General features: G+C 49.8%; 1 protein-coding gene across 5 annotated transcripts; it reads right to left on the reverse strand.

Moving 5' to 3' along the window:
• Positions 1–443: 443 nt before the first annotated feature.
• CPSF4 (cleavage and polyadenylation specific factor 4) lies at positions 444–13,960 on the reverse strand. 5 transcript variants are annotated; one of them, XM_081133836.1, is made up of 8 exons: positions 13,701–13,960; positions 12,290–12,340; positions 10,400–10,552; positions 8,008–8,103; positions 7,556–7,649; positions 6,237–6,309; positions 4,532–4,624; positions 444–1,380 (listed from the first exon to the last, which is right to left on the reverse strand). In XM_081133836.1, exons 1-8 carry the CDS (start codon positions 13,801–13,803, stop codon positions 1,312–1,314), a joined length of 732 nt encoding a protein of 243 aa, XP_080989962.1. In that variant the 5' UTR covers positions 13,804–13,960; the 3' UTR covers positions 444–1,311. The 5 variants fall into 5 exon arrangements, with proteins under 5 accessions (XP_080989962.1, XP_080989961.1, XP_080989960.1 ...); XM_081133835.1 differs by having other exon boundaries at positions 4,532–4,627; XM_081133834.1 differs by having other exon boundaries at positions 4,532–4,702.
• Between the last annotated feature and the right edge of the window lie 37 nt (positions 13,961–13,997).

The raw sequence follows: 13,997 nt of genomic DNA on the forward strand, positions 1-13,997 counted from the left end.
CTCAGTGGGATGATCCAAGGGAGGGAAAGCACAGGCCCTGATGGCCCACATCCAGCACTATTCCTTATCATCAAAAGCCTTCAGTAAAGTGACATGAAGGCCAGACTGGTTTCTTGTTCAGGGGTGTATGGTGAGCCTATATACTGCATGGAGTATAAGGGGGTGAGATGGCTATGGCTCATTATCTCCTAGACACAAATTTGAATAAATGTCATTCAACATTTGAGATAGAGACCTGCCAGGTGGATGTTTCAAAGTCCAAGCTTCCAGACTTTTCTAGCTGCCAGTAAAAATGCCTTGGCAGCATTACTTCCCTCCTGGAAATTCATTTGTTGAAAGGGGAAAAGCAGGTACCAGTATCAAAACTTCGTGCCAGGCAGCTAGTGCAGCCAGTAGCAAGATCCTCTCCTTGGCATGGAGTCTCTGAAGGAATGAGACACAAGTTAAAAAACAAGCTTTAATCAACTTCATAAAAATTGTTCTTATAATTGAACTTGGATAGGCCCCCTTGCCCAGCAGGTTCCAGGTGATCATTTCACATTTCCAGGCTTAAGGTGGTCTCTATAGGCCAAAAGGTCTGAGTGACAGACAGTACAGATGCTTGATGGGGCAGGAGGTAGGTGCACAGGTGGTGGTCTGCAGCCCCAGCTTCAGGTATACCTTAAACACTGTCAAGCATGTGCCCCAAGAAAATAAGCCCAGAGGAAAAAGACCTTCACACTTGAGAGCCCTCCACCCCTCAATTGCTGCCCCCTTGGAACAGGACCAGGCTGAGGCAACAAGCCCACTTGAGTTTGCCCTGAAGGGCTGCCTCGTTCAAATCACATTGATAGGCACAGCTTCTGAATTCAGCAGGACATGGAGGAAGCAGGCATGACCTAGCCGCAGTTTTAATGACCCACCAGTCCCTGGGGTCACCAAGAGCTGGTGTTTAATGAGGCCCGAGGGGAAGGGCCGTCTTTCATACACAACTGCTTAGCACAAGCTCTTCCCTATAACTTCCTCCCCTCTCCAGGGTGGTGTTCAGGAGTCCCAGACAGATGTTGATGCCTAGACAAACATGATGCTGACTTGAGGGAGAGAACTGGAGCACATGTCCCCCTTTTTAAAAAAGAGGTTATAGCAAATTGATAGGGAAACTGACAGATGTAGTCCCTCGGACTGATAAACCCCAGTGTGCTTGCCTGCCAGCTCCAGCCAGAGTTGCACTAACACTGGCGTTGAACAGTTAAATGCACAATCCCAAGGATGGCCCAGAGTGGTCCCCAAAACGGGGCCCTTTGGGCTGCTCTGAGCTGTCTCCAGCTGCTGTCACTGTCCACTGAGAAAGGCCAAGTGCCCTTTGGTGCATCTGTTGGCGTAGTGTCCTTTTTCACCACACTGGGAACAGCAGGAAGGGAAAGAGAAGACAAAAAACAAAAACACTTTTCAAATGCAATTTTCAACTAAGGCAGCACCCACAAATACCAGGTTGGGAATGGAGACTGAAATTCTCAGTGGTTCAGAGATTCATTGAAATACAAGGGAAAAGCTATAGAAGGTACGGTGGTATATAAACTGCAGCCAACAACTCATCAGATGGGGGAGAGAAACTCCTGCAGCCAGAGGATCTCAGAACACATAGTAGAGAGCTCCTTTAGCCCCTTGGGCACATGGGGCCTGCCCACAGAAGGGTTCTCACAGTGGGTGGTAGGAAGAGGCCCATGGGCACCAGAGCTTCCCGACCTGTCCAAGAATGAAGCCCCTCTGCATGGCTGACCAGTCACTTACCTGTGAGGCACCATTCTGGGACTTCCTGGAGATGGGAGGGAACAAGGAGAGAGAGAAGCCACCAAGCTCCTCCCCTAATGCAGGGAGGGATTCACTGCTGTGGAGTGAGGGCTGCACCCAGATTTTCCCTTCTGGTTCTTGCACATCTGCCTAAGCTACCCCTGGGGACAGGTTTCAGTCACATTATCAGAGAGATGGGACAATTAGACTTGGATGAATAGACCTGGTAAAATCACCTCAAAAATCTAGCACTGATCCTGATCTGTCCTGGCTCTGATTATCCAGTCCCTGCCTAACTTCCTTTCATTGTCTTGTTGCTGCTCAAAAAGCAGAATTCTAAGAAAGGAAGCGAATGGCAGCCTCAAGAACCAAACAACGAAGGGGTGTGGAGGTGGTAGGGGCACACACTCTGCACTAACCCACGAAGTGCCCTCCTGGTCCCTGCTTCCTCGGCCTGGAGTGCGGGGCTCTACTTGGTCACCACTGCCCAGAACTGGCTGCTCTATTCCCGAGCCTGCTGTCCTCATGTTTTCAAGTATTTCTTATCTGTACATGTGATCTGTGTGGACAAGTGGCCTGTGTAGCTGCCAGTTAGCCCTTTAGCTGATGTGATGACCAGAGGGAGGAACTGTGTGAGCCCATTCATGGTACTTTGCATGTCCATCAGCCTCCACAGCTGATCCTGGGGAGTCCAGGATTCCCACAAGGCATCTTTAACAGTAACTATAAAGTGCCCCTGGGAAGAAAAGGTTGGCAGGTCCCCACCCCAGCTTTCTAAGGTTCCAGGACTTATGAGAGCTTGCTTCATAGAAGCCCTGCTGAAGAGTCCTACAGGAGACAAGATGACAGCTATGCTGCTTCAGGAAACCTAAGTTTCCTCACTGTACTTGAGTACTGACTGGTTGGAAACTGCTCTGCATAGGACAGGTACCCCCACTCGCCTCACTTTCACATCCCACTCTGTACTCTCCTCACCTGTTATGGCTCAGGCTTAGAAATCTGAGGCCTTCCTTGAATCCATGTGCACTTTTAACTTTAGTGTCTTTGGGCCCCAGCCTTCCCTTCCCTTGAGAACAAAAACCCCTCCCAGGATAGAACAGCAGCAGTCTGTTTCCTCAGCAGAGTTGGCACAGAGCAGGTGCTCAGTGAGTGATGGCCATGGGAAGTGCCCGGTGGGTTAGCTTTTCTATGAGCATTTTAAATATACGCCTTTTGACTTAGGCTTTCTACTTGCAGGCATGGATTCTACTGACATCAGACAAGAGCTCACAAATGTCTTAAGTATTATATTCAGCACTGTTTTTAGCTGTAAAAATTATAACTTAATTGTGTACCAACAGAGAACTGATAAATTACGGTTATATTATACAGTCACTGAAAAGGATTAAATTTACATACACCGATATAGATCTACAATATATTGTAATGAAAAAGTATAGAACATTATATATACTAGGGTCCCATTTACGTTAAAATACATACTATCCTTGTGTTTGCATGAATAAAAGTTTAGGAGGGCATTTCTCCAAGTGGAATCCAGAAGTCCCTGGTGGGGTTCTCCCTTAGGGGTTTTGGAGTGTAAAGGGGTGCCGAAACCAAAAATCATGAGAACAGAATACACTGAATACAGTGGCTGTTTAAGAAAAGGTGGGAGTAAAGGACAATACTCACTTTGTATCCTAAACACTTCTATATCAATGTTTTTTTTAAAAGCCTGTACTAACTTTGTATTTCTTCTAACAGTCCCCAATCTGAAGTCTTTGTAAGTCTAGTTTTACTATTGGTTGTTTCTGACTCACTTGCTGGTGCTTGTTTTTTTCTATGTTTTGTGATTTTGAATTGTGAACTCATTCTTCAGAACTCTAGCTGTGGGAATTCTGTGTGATCTGGGTTGAAAATAAATTCCTCAAAGAGCCAGGTGCCAGAAGCCCATCTGGGGCTGCTTTAGATGAGAAAACTAGCTTTTTAGCCCTCACCAAGGGCACAAATACAGGTCCAAATTCATGAAAGAGCCTGCCAGTGACTCTAACCTCTTAAGGGACTCCCCTCACCCCTTCCCATCTAGAGCCAAGAATGACAAGTTTCCTAGTGGGGTTTTAAAAAGTTTACTCCTTGTAGGCCTGTGGACTGAAGGGTCCCAGGTTCGGTTCTGGCCAAGGGCATGTACCTTGGTTGCAGGCTCGATCCCGGCCCTAGGTGGGACACGTCAAGGAGGCAGCCAATCGATGTGTCTCTCACACACTGATGTTTCTCTCTCTCTCTCCCTTTCTCTCCCCCCCTTCTGCTGTCTCTGAAAAGCAGTGGAAAAAATATAGAGGATTAAAAAAAAAAAGTTTACTCTTTTTCTGAGTGTCCTATTTTATGTATGTGTGTGTAGGCGGTGAGAAGGGTATTCTGATTTCTCTGTGCAGGCGTAAAGCTTTGAACCTTTCCCTTGAGTGTGCCTACGCAGGATCTATGGACAACCAGAGGCTTCAGGGTTCACCCGTGTCCCTGGATTCATGCTTCTACTTTGCTCCTAGCCTCTGACAGATTTCCCTCCATTTTTTGCAAGTACACTCCATTCATTGTTTATTTAATTGTTCACCTGGCCTTGGTGTGTTGTGGAAGAAAGTAGGATAGCATCTAGCCCACCATAATGGCCCACTTTTACAATCAGCAAAAACAAAGATTTTTCATTTTTCAAAATTAACTACTTATGGACTGAGGGAACAGCCACTGACTGTGAAGACCCCTCCCCAGCCCCCAACCCAAGACTCACCTTGTAACAGGTGACCTGCTCCAAAGGCCGGGGTCCCCGGTTGCCTGCACTGCTGTTTTGACTCTGCATGACCCCGATGACCTGTGGGGCTCTCTGCTGATTGGGAGAAGAGTTCTGACTCGTTAACTGGATCAAGGAGGACGACCTTTGTAATGGCGGATTGTTACTTTGCTGGAAAGAGTTACACAACACGGTTTTACTGCAGAAAACGCGTGCACGCAGACTACCAATGGGGACAGGAAAAAAGAGGGCGGGACTGCTCCCGCATGACCAGCAGGAAGGGCTTCCTCCATGGCCCCACTCAGGAAAGCAGGCAGAAAAGAAACATCTGCTGATGATGGCAGAAGCTGCTGCCCGAAAAATACCATGCAGACACACAGAAACGAAAAATAAAAGTAGAAAACAAAACACCAAAGAGACGAGGAGGTCTCTGGGGCAGTGGGGCAAGGGCATGAGCAGGCCTTACTTTTGTTTCTGAGGTTCTAGCTTCAGGTCAGGATGAACGCTTGGTTCAGCCAGATGTTTAGCAGCCTACACGGCGAGCAACAGTCACAGAAAAACAGTTGGAGGCTGACACGCTGGACTGCGGTCTAGGGGCTGAGAGGGCCCTCCACTAGGGAGTCATGTGAGCAAGGGGGATGGAGACTCCTGGGGTGGGGACTAGACAGCAAGGCCATCTCCCAACTAAGTGGTTTCTGGCTCTGGCCTCCATAAATGCAGGAACCCTGAGCTAGAAAACCCTAGGTTGTCATGGCTGCACCCACATCCAAGAATTCCCAGCTTTGCTGATAAGAAATTCTATCTGATCTGCCCCATAACCTCCGAGGGGGTGGTGGTCAGTGTTATAAGTATGGACACTTCTTCTGGCTGCTCAGCCTCTGGAAGTGAGGAGGGCCTGGTGGGGCTTTGGCAACAGGTTCAGAGTTCAGCCAGGTAAGCGTAAGGCTCAAGAACAGGTGGGTTTATTCAGCCTGTTGAGACCCTGCCTAGCACACTGGCCAGTCTTTCCTCTGGCTTCCCAAACCCCAACTCCAGTAACCAAACCCAGGGTGCCCTTGGTTTTGGGGGGGCTGCTGCAGATTCCAATTTGTCCATGACAGTTCCCTCTTTCCTCCTGCTTGAGGGGAATCAGCCAACTGCTGGGTTGTAGGACCCTTGTCTAGAAAACAGGAGCCAGCTGGTCCTTCAGCCCTCTGTTCCCAGCATTCCCCACAGTTGGGAACATCCACACAGAGTGATCACAGCACTGGCCAGAGAACTAGCCAGCCTTGGTTTTGTTCTCAGCTCTGCTCCTGCCCAGCTGTGGCACTTCAGGCAAGCCCCTCCCTCCATGAGTGTCAGTTTCTCCATTAGTAAAGGGCCTGAACCAGAAGCAAGAGCGGTAGTCATGTGGAGCTCATGCTGCCTTCCACTCTGGCTCCCAAGGCTGGCTCAAGGAGGGTACTGCTGAGCCGCCCAGGCACTCGCCAGGCATTCAGCTCCAGCAGATAGCCCTCCATATCTAGAGGCAGATGCAAATTGCTTTGCTCCCTGAATTTTCTGCTGGAACTCAGGGTGACCGTCCTGCCTCCTCCTGAGCCCTCACAAGGTCTCCAGCTGGGGCTATGACAGACCACGCATTGATGCAGGCACTGAGTTCTCTGCTGCAAGGGCATTGCCAGGGCCAGCAGTGCCATAGGGCCAAGGAGGGACCAGGACATGGTACCTTTGTCGGAGGCTGTGTCTGCTGCGGCAATGGAGGCTGCTCGGTGGTTCCCATTGGCAGTTCAAATCGAGGGCTGGTCACCCAACAACCAGAGGGGACGAGAACAAGAGAAGAAGAGATGAAAGAGGAGCTAGGCCAGGTGGTATTCTCAAATTCTGGCCCAGGGGATATCATGGCCAGTCTCTACCCAAGTACATAACACAAACCACCTGGACTTAGGGTAAGTGTTGGCCTTCAGCTCTGCCCCTGAGGCCACAGGACAGTGGGAAGAACAGAACTGATATGCCTGGGCTCAGACCCAGCTCTGCCTATAACTGGCTGAGACTTGGGGAAAGTGCTGCTCAGAGAAATGAAGGAAACAGCTATTGATATCATCAGAAGGCACGAGCCTGCTCTATGGGGGGCTTTGAGCATGAGAGCCCCTTCCAATACATACCCTTTGCTGTAGGGTCTAACTCAAGCACCAGACCTTCTCTGACAACACAGACTCTGCAGAGGACATGCCTGCCCGCCCAAGCAGGAACCCCTGGGCTACCTGCAGGCTCCCGGGCTCTCATCTAGGGAGCAGGACCAAGTCAACAGCACCAGCCACCTGCTCACCGTGTGGCAGCAACCAGGACACCATGCTCCTGTACAGGTGTCGGCAGTGTGGATGGAGGCAGCACAGGAGGGGGAGGCTACTTTGTGATTTCAGTGCTACCCTATCCCCTCAAACACCCAAAGCCCAAAATGACAGGTGCACTGAGGCCCAGGAGAGGAGCACTGAGCCCCGCTGGACAAGAACCTGGCTTTGGAGGTTTGCAGACCTGCCTCTGAGCAGGTACCACCTCCTACCACCATGTGACCATGGCCAGTGGCTGAGCTGCCTCAGTGTCCTCATGTGTGAAACAGAACACTCTCTTTTCACACTTGTGAGAGTTACATGAACTAGTGTATGTGAAACCCCAAGGTCACTATCTTCATATAGGAGGCCCTGACACTACCATACCCTTCCTTTAGGGCACAGGTTCTTAACCTGATGGCCCTAAATAATATGCAAGGCTACATGTGCATGAGTTTTCTGGAGCACAGGGCCCATAGCTTTCATCAGATTCCCTGATGGCTATGTCCAATAAAGTTTAACTGCTGGTGTAGGCAGAACCACCTCTGGGCTTAGGAAGCAGCTGGGGTCCCTTCTCAACCTCCCATCCCTGCCCCAGGCACCGTGCTACCACCACCCAGGGACCAAAGCCCAACTGAACCCAGGAAAGATGAATAGGGCAGTGGGGCCTGGGGCAAGAACACTGTGGGTGTTGGGGAAATAGAGACTGGCTACTCACTGCATGAATTTACACGAGGGCCCCTCTGGGCAGAATCCCACGAGGTAATTCACACAGATGACTCTCCGCGTGTGCCGGTGCCTACATAGGGGACCTGTGGAGCCAAGCATCAAGTGATTCAGACCATTCTCTCTTTGGGAGATGTCTTCATGCCCCTCTGCCAGTCAAAGCCCTGGCCAGACCACTGTCTGGGGCGCAAAGAGCAAGAGCAGGGCTTCAAATACTGGCTTTGCCTCCTATTCTCAGGGGACCATGAGCAGGACACACAATTTCTCAAATACTAGTTTCCTTTATTGAAAATGCAGGTGAGTGTGTAGTCCACATAGGAGCTTTGGGAGGCTCAAGTGAGCTGAAGGTGTAAAAAAGTCTCACTAGCCCCAAATGCCTGACACCATGTTTTGCTGGAATAGGCAGGACAGGTAGAGGGTCATGTGGGCATAGGAAGCACCTACCATGCTTGCAGAAGCCACGATCGTACCAAGGGCAGTCCTTGATCTTGGACTCAGGGTCGATGTGCAGGAAGGGGCACTCCTTGTTGCTGCACTCCCCTGCAGGGAAACCCAGACATGCGTCCACCCAGGACAGCCCCGGGAGAGCTGGACCCAGACCCCCCTTGGTTTCTCCAAAGGCCAGGGCCTAGTGTGCAGCAGAGGGCCAGGTGGTTCTGGTGTCCAGTCCTGCACTGGCAAACCCCAAGACTCTAGAGTGCCTCAGAGCCTCAGTTTTCTGATCTGTATGTGCGCTGTGAAGGTTCTCCCCTCATATGTGTCCATCCTGTCACAAGGGTAAATGACACTGACAGAGCTGGGCACAGGTATACACACACTCATTAAATAACTCATGGCTCCATCCCTTACCCAAAGAGGGTGTACCAGGCACTGTGGCGTGCCCAGGTATGCAAACGTACCAGGTGAGGCCAGGAAATTACTATTTTGATCAGCTTTTCACATGTACAAGCTGGAACAGGGGAAAGGTCTGAGGAGCATACCTTTTAGGACAAAAGTAGGAAAGATTTGGGAACTCAGGCTGGGTCCCTGTAGTAGAAGGCAATGAAGCCTTTATGAGAGGAGCTGTTTTAGGAGCAACTGGCCCAGCTGCCACCATGATCTTTCACCCAGCTACAGTTCAGCCACCTCCACGCTTGCCCTTCCTTTCCAATCGATGTCACACATGAAAGCCCAATCTGAGAAAATGCAAACTCCTTACCAGACCCGTAAGTCTCTATGTGACCTAGCCCAGTCTCTTCCTCCTCTCTAGAGACAATGGCCCCCTAGCTGTTCCAAGACAGTCCTCTGCCAGGACTGGCCCCTGCTTAGCCTTCAGATCTCCTCAGAGAGGGCCTTTCTGACCATTCTACCTCAAGAAGATTCCTCATGTGGTTCTATCACTGTTTATTTCCTTCGGAGCACTTATTGTGCACAATTCTCTTCTTTATTTGTCTCACTGGCATATCAGCTGCCTCTTCCCCTGGGCTACTAGAGCAAAAGTACCATGGGGCAGGGAATGGGCCTGTCTTTCTTCATCACTGTTTCTTCAGGGCCTAGAAGGGGGACCCTCACCTGTGTCACAGGTGACAAGAGCTGCAGATAATATGTTTGTACTAGGTCAGGCTCTGCAGGGGAACAGCAGGCAGGGATTTGTCACAGAGGCATGGGGTTGGAGGGGGGCCTGCTGCACCCAGGGCCATTAGCAGTAGGGAACCCAGGTTAGCCTGCAGAGGCACTGTTGAGAGGCTGCCCTAAGGGCTGGCTCCTGCCTTTGGGGCCAGATGGGAGAAAGATCCCACAGAGAAGCCATTGCTTTCTTTCAGTGCTGGTTCCAGGGGAGGTGGGGGGAAGCTAGGAAGTCTGAGTCCTATTTTTGTCTGCCTGTGCTTTGACTTTTCAGCTTGTGTTACCTCTACAAAAAAAAGCCACAACTCTAATTAATAAGCCAGCAGGCTAAGCCTGCTGAGCTGCTGTAATAATTAGCATCTCCTCTGACAACAGTGCTTTGAAAGTGTGCAGCAGGAATAGCACTCCTCGGTCCACCACAGAGTATAGCAGGCTTCCAGTCTCTCTCCTGGCTTCTGCCCAGTCCTGAGGCTAGAACTAGCCCTTGCCCTGACCAACAATGATTTTTCCTGGTCAGCCTCGCTCAGGGCAGAGAGCCCGGAGATTCTAGTTCCATCAGAGAGAGCAACAGCTTGGTGGAGCCCTGTGTCAGCCCCATTGCCCTCAGCCTGTCCCCGCTTCTTCATGAAGTTCACTCAGGACAACTTAGGCCACATGTTCTCTAAGTAGGGATCAAGGCAATCTGTTTCAAGGTGAAGAGTATGGCTCTTTGCCACCAGAATACAGCTCCCCAAATTTGCTATTTTTAGTTAGGCTGACAAGCTACCACCTGGGATCACATGCCCAGAGAGAAGGAAACCAACTCTGGCCTGGCGGCAATCACTTGCCACACAATAAGAAGAAGCTGATTTAAGGGAGAAGGTTGACTTGGGCAGAAACAAGGCCCCTAGCCAGCTCCACTGCTCACCCACCCACTGGGAGACTCATTAGTCTCAAATTCCCAAAGTACCTGAAAGCGCTCAAAAAACAGAAGCACTACACAGAGGTAGGTATTATTAGAGAATAACCATAATTTCCCATGACTAATGGACCAGCCGAGGTTGGAGGGCAATGCCTAAGGTTCTCATATGAATCTGGAAAGATGGGAGATGGTAGATACCGTGGGTGCCCGAGCAGCTGCTTAACTCCTCTGGGTCTTGGTTCTCAGTGGAGCTTCCCCAGGGCTACAGATGCTGGGGGGTTTCTGGGTGGAGGGAGGGACCTGGCCACACACCTTACCAAACTGCCTTACCAAACTTTGAGTAGAAGTAGCACTCAGGCATCTTGGTCATGTCATACTCATGGAGGAACTCGCACTGGTCCCCTTTCTTGCACAGCCCCCGCAGCCAGTGTTTGCATACCACTGTCTTCTCGCCACTAATGTGGCGAAATGGGCACATGCCCCCTGCAGAGGAAGACAGAGAGATGTAGCCCTAAGCCCAGGGGCATTGGGCCTGGGGAGCCAAAGTGCCTTCTCCCCACACCTCCCTGAAGCACCCAAAAGCAGAATGTTCCTGAAGGTGGTGGCTGCTCTGGCAGAAGGCAGTGTGATTTTAGGTAGTACATGGGCACACATTTTAAATTTAAATAGTTACATACTTTTAATGTGTTTTAGTAAAATCTAACTAAAACATCATGATTTCACAGATTTTACTGTAAGATGGAGGTTTTACAAGACCAACAGTGTATGGGGGAGGGGTGAGTTTATTCCTTTATTTAATTAAAGAATAGTTCCAGTGGTACATGGACATGGCAAAAATTGTAGGGCTAGTTAAAGAAAGACTGGGGTTTGAGAAACACAGCCCTAAAAGATAGGAGGTAAAGAGGACCACCAGCAGAAGCCTGGACTCCAGGTGGGCTCCATCTTTAGTTAAAAGTACCTGCTTAGCCTCCAATAACTAAGAAAGAAGATCAACTACAGAACTGAAGAGATGCATTGCATATAAACTGGGGGAGGTCTGCCTTCTGTAGCAGGACCTTAGTGATCATCCTTACAGATGGGACAGAGCCATACCCCGGGAAGGTCCTATTTCTAAGTAGTGTCCTGGCAGGAATACTGGGAAGGCCTGGCCAGAATGAGGTTGTGACTGGGAAAGATTTGGGACAGCCCTGTCCAACAGAACTTTTTGTAATGATGGAAGTTCTATATTTATGCTGTCCAATATGGCAGCCAGAAGCCACATATGACATTAAATACTTGAAATATGACTAGTATGATTGAGGAACTGCATTTTTAATTTTCTAAAATTTTAACTGATTTAAATTTGAATAGTCACATGTGGCTAGTGGCTATGTATTTGTTAACAAAGAGATAGTTATAATGCTCATGTTAAGGACAGCTTGCTAACAGGTGATGGCAGGTCAGAAAGGCAGAATTACTGAGCAAGGAGGACATGGGAATGAGACCAGGACCCCAGGGATGATGATGTTACAACTAGAAAGCTGGAGGTCGACCTGGTTGACCTATCTGGCAGGTCTGTTATTTCACAGGTAAATGACTGAGTTACAGAACCAAAAATGTGCCAAAATCAATCATTAAAACCAACCTTGCTCTAATTTTGTGCTCCCTATTCAAGCTTGTGATCAAATTTAGTTTCCAAATAAATTTTCCTAGAGAAAGAAAAATGGCCAAACCCATGTATGATATATAGGGTCCTGCCCAGCCCATACTGCTCCTTATGAATAGTCTGGCTCATGCAGCCTCTGTGGGGGCCTGGTTAGTATGAACAAGACTCCACGAGACAGACTATTATGGGGTTTTTTTTATGAGAGGATACAGAGAACAGTGAGCCTGTGTAGACTGTAGAATCACAAAGCCCTGGGTCACTAACTCTGTGACCCTGAGAAAGTTACCGAACATCTCAGTGCTAGGAGCTTCTGTTCATGTCATAGGTCAGCTTGTGGCCACAGGGAAAGTGAGGTGAGAACACTGATTCAGAGCCAGGTTCAGCCTTGTGTTTTAGGTTTCAGGCAGAATACTCCATCATGTTCCTAGCCTTTCCAAACCAGTTTCATCATCTAGGGACACTGCTATTCTGGAGAAAGCAATGTAAACCAGAGACTAATGGCCTACAGGTGTGCTAGTGGGTAGAGTGGTAGAAGGCACCTCAGGAGGAACATCAAGGAACCAGGGGTCTCTTACCTTTGCCACAGGCAGCTTTCAAAAAGAATTCACAGACAGCAGCCCCTGACTCTAGAAAGGAGAGAAAAGGAGAGGGGTCAACAAAGCAAGGTGCAATTGCTACTGGTGACATCTGAAGATGGTGAGAGGAAACCCTTCTGGCCTTTGACCTATGAAGTGTTCATGATACAGGAAATAAGACTGGCAAAAAAATGCAAGGCCCAATCAAGCAAGAAAAAAGTTGCTTATTTCAGTCATTCCCTGCAAAATGAGACACATATGTTAAGACCAGTCATTACAAAGGGCTTTCTGAAAGTCTCCTATAATAAAGATGTTTTTGAGGAGCTGGAATGAGTGGGCAAAGAGCACAGGATCATCACCGAAATTACCTGGTGCTCGGACCTTCCAGAGGACTAATTCCCAAGCACTTTAATGTGAGACAGAGGGAGGAAATGATCTCACAGGAAACACAAATGAATGGGGACTCTAAGGAGGGACAGGCTCCAGAGAGAGACTATTAGGGAGGGAAAAGCATAATTGGAGACACAGAAACAGGACTGCTCTTAATTTGCAGCACCAACCAATACAATTATTAAAAGAGCAGTATTTTGCTTCTACAAATGCTGCTGGTTCAGGCGACGGAAGCAAGAGAATACAGGCTGAGTGCATGTGGTGGAAGTCAGCGGGCTCAGGACTAGCTGTTCTTATGAACCCAGTAATTCACTGGCCATGGCTACCAGGATAAACCTGGCTTCACAAAGTTTTCTTTCTCAGCAGGCATTTCAGAATTGCTGAAAACCCACAGAGAGCATCTCTGAAGGCCACTTTCGTGTCTCTACTTTCTAGCTTGCAAGCGATTCCTTGACTTCTGGGGAGCGGGCAGATTTTGCTAGGACGGCCTAAAGGCGGTGGAACTGGGAATCCTAGAAGGTGTCACTCGTTTGCATTTCAAAAAGTCTAATGAAAGGCCCAGAGTTGGAGTCCAGAAAACAAGGGAGGGACAGGCTCCCAGGAGTGTGAGTCCTAGGAGAAGAATGGAGCTTGAGAGTCTAACTGGGGATCTTCTACAGAAAGGGAGAGGCGGTCCTTCTCTCAGCCAGACTCCTCCAACGGCCCAGTTTTAATGAAAGCAAGAGGGAGATCACAGCGAGGGGCTGGAGGGGGAAAGGGGGTTATAAAGCACTTTCCTGTAGTTAAGGGGTGTGTGGGGGTGGAAGAAGGATTTCCAATCCAAGATACCCGCCTTCATTCAGTAATTATTTGAACAGCCGGACATGGTGTTGCCCTCCTGAAGACTGTCTTAAACTAGCCCCAAGGGATCATATATCTGAGGAAGGTGGGCTCCCAAGTCCGAGTCCCAGGACTGAGGGGATGGGGTCCCGGGTCCGAGTCGGTTGCGCCCCTTGCCCGCCGACCCCGGCCCCACGCTCACTGTCCATGCCGGGGAAGGGCAGCGGCTGCGCCCCGAGCTGCTGCTCCACCGCGATCTCCAAGTCGAACTTGATGTGGTCCACGCTGGCGATGATTTCCTGCATGGCGGCGGCGGCGGCCCCACCGGCCCGGCTACCTCTCAGTACTTCGCGGCACTCACACCTCTGCCCACCACCGGCCGCCGCACACAGTCCTCCTCCGCCTCGCCTCACCTAACCTGGCCGCCGCCGCCGCCGCCACCGCCGGCGCCCGAGGTATGCCGGGAGCGCCGGAGCCCGCGCCGGCCCTTCGCCTGCTC

The sequence above is a fragment of the Miniopterus schreibersii genome, assembly GCF_964146895.1.
Source record: "Miniopterus schreibersii genome assembly, chromosome: 3".
Taxonomy (NCBI): Eukaryota; Metazoa; Chordata; class Mammalia; order Chiroptera; family Miniopteridae; genus Miniopterus; species Miniopterus schreibersii.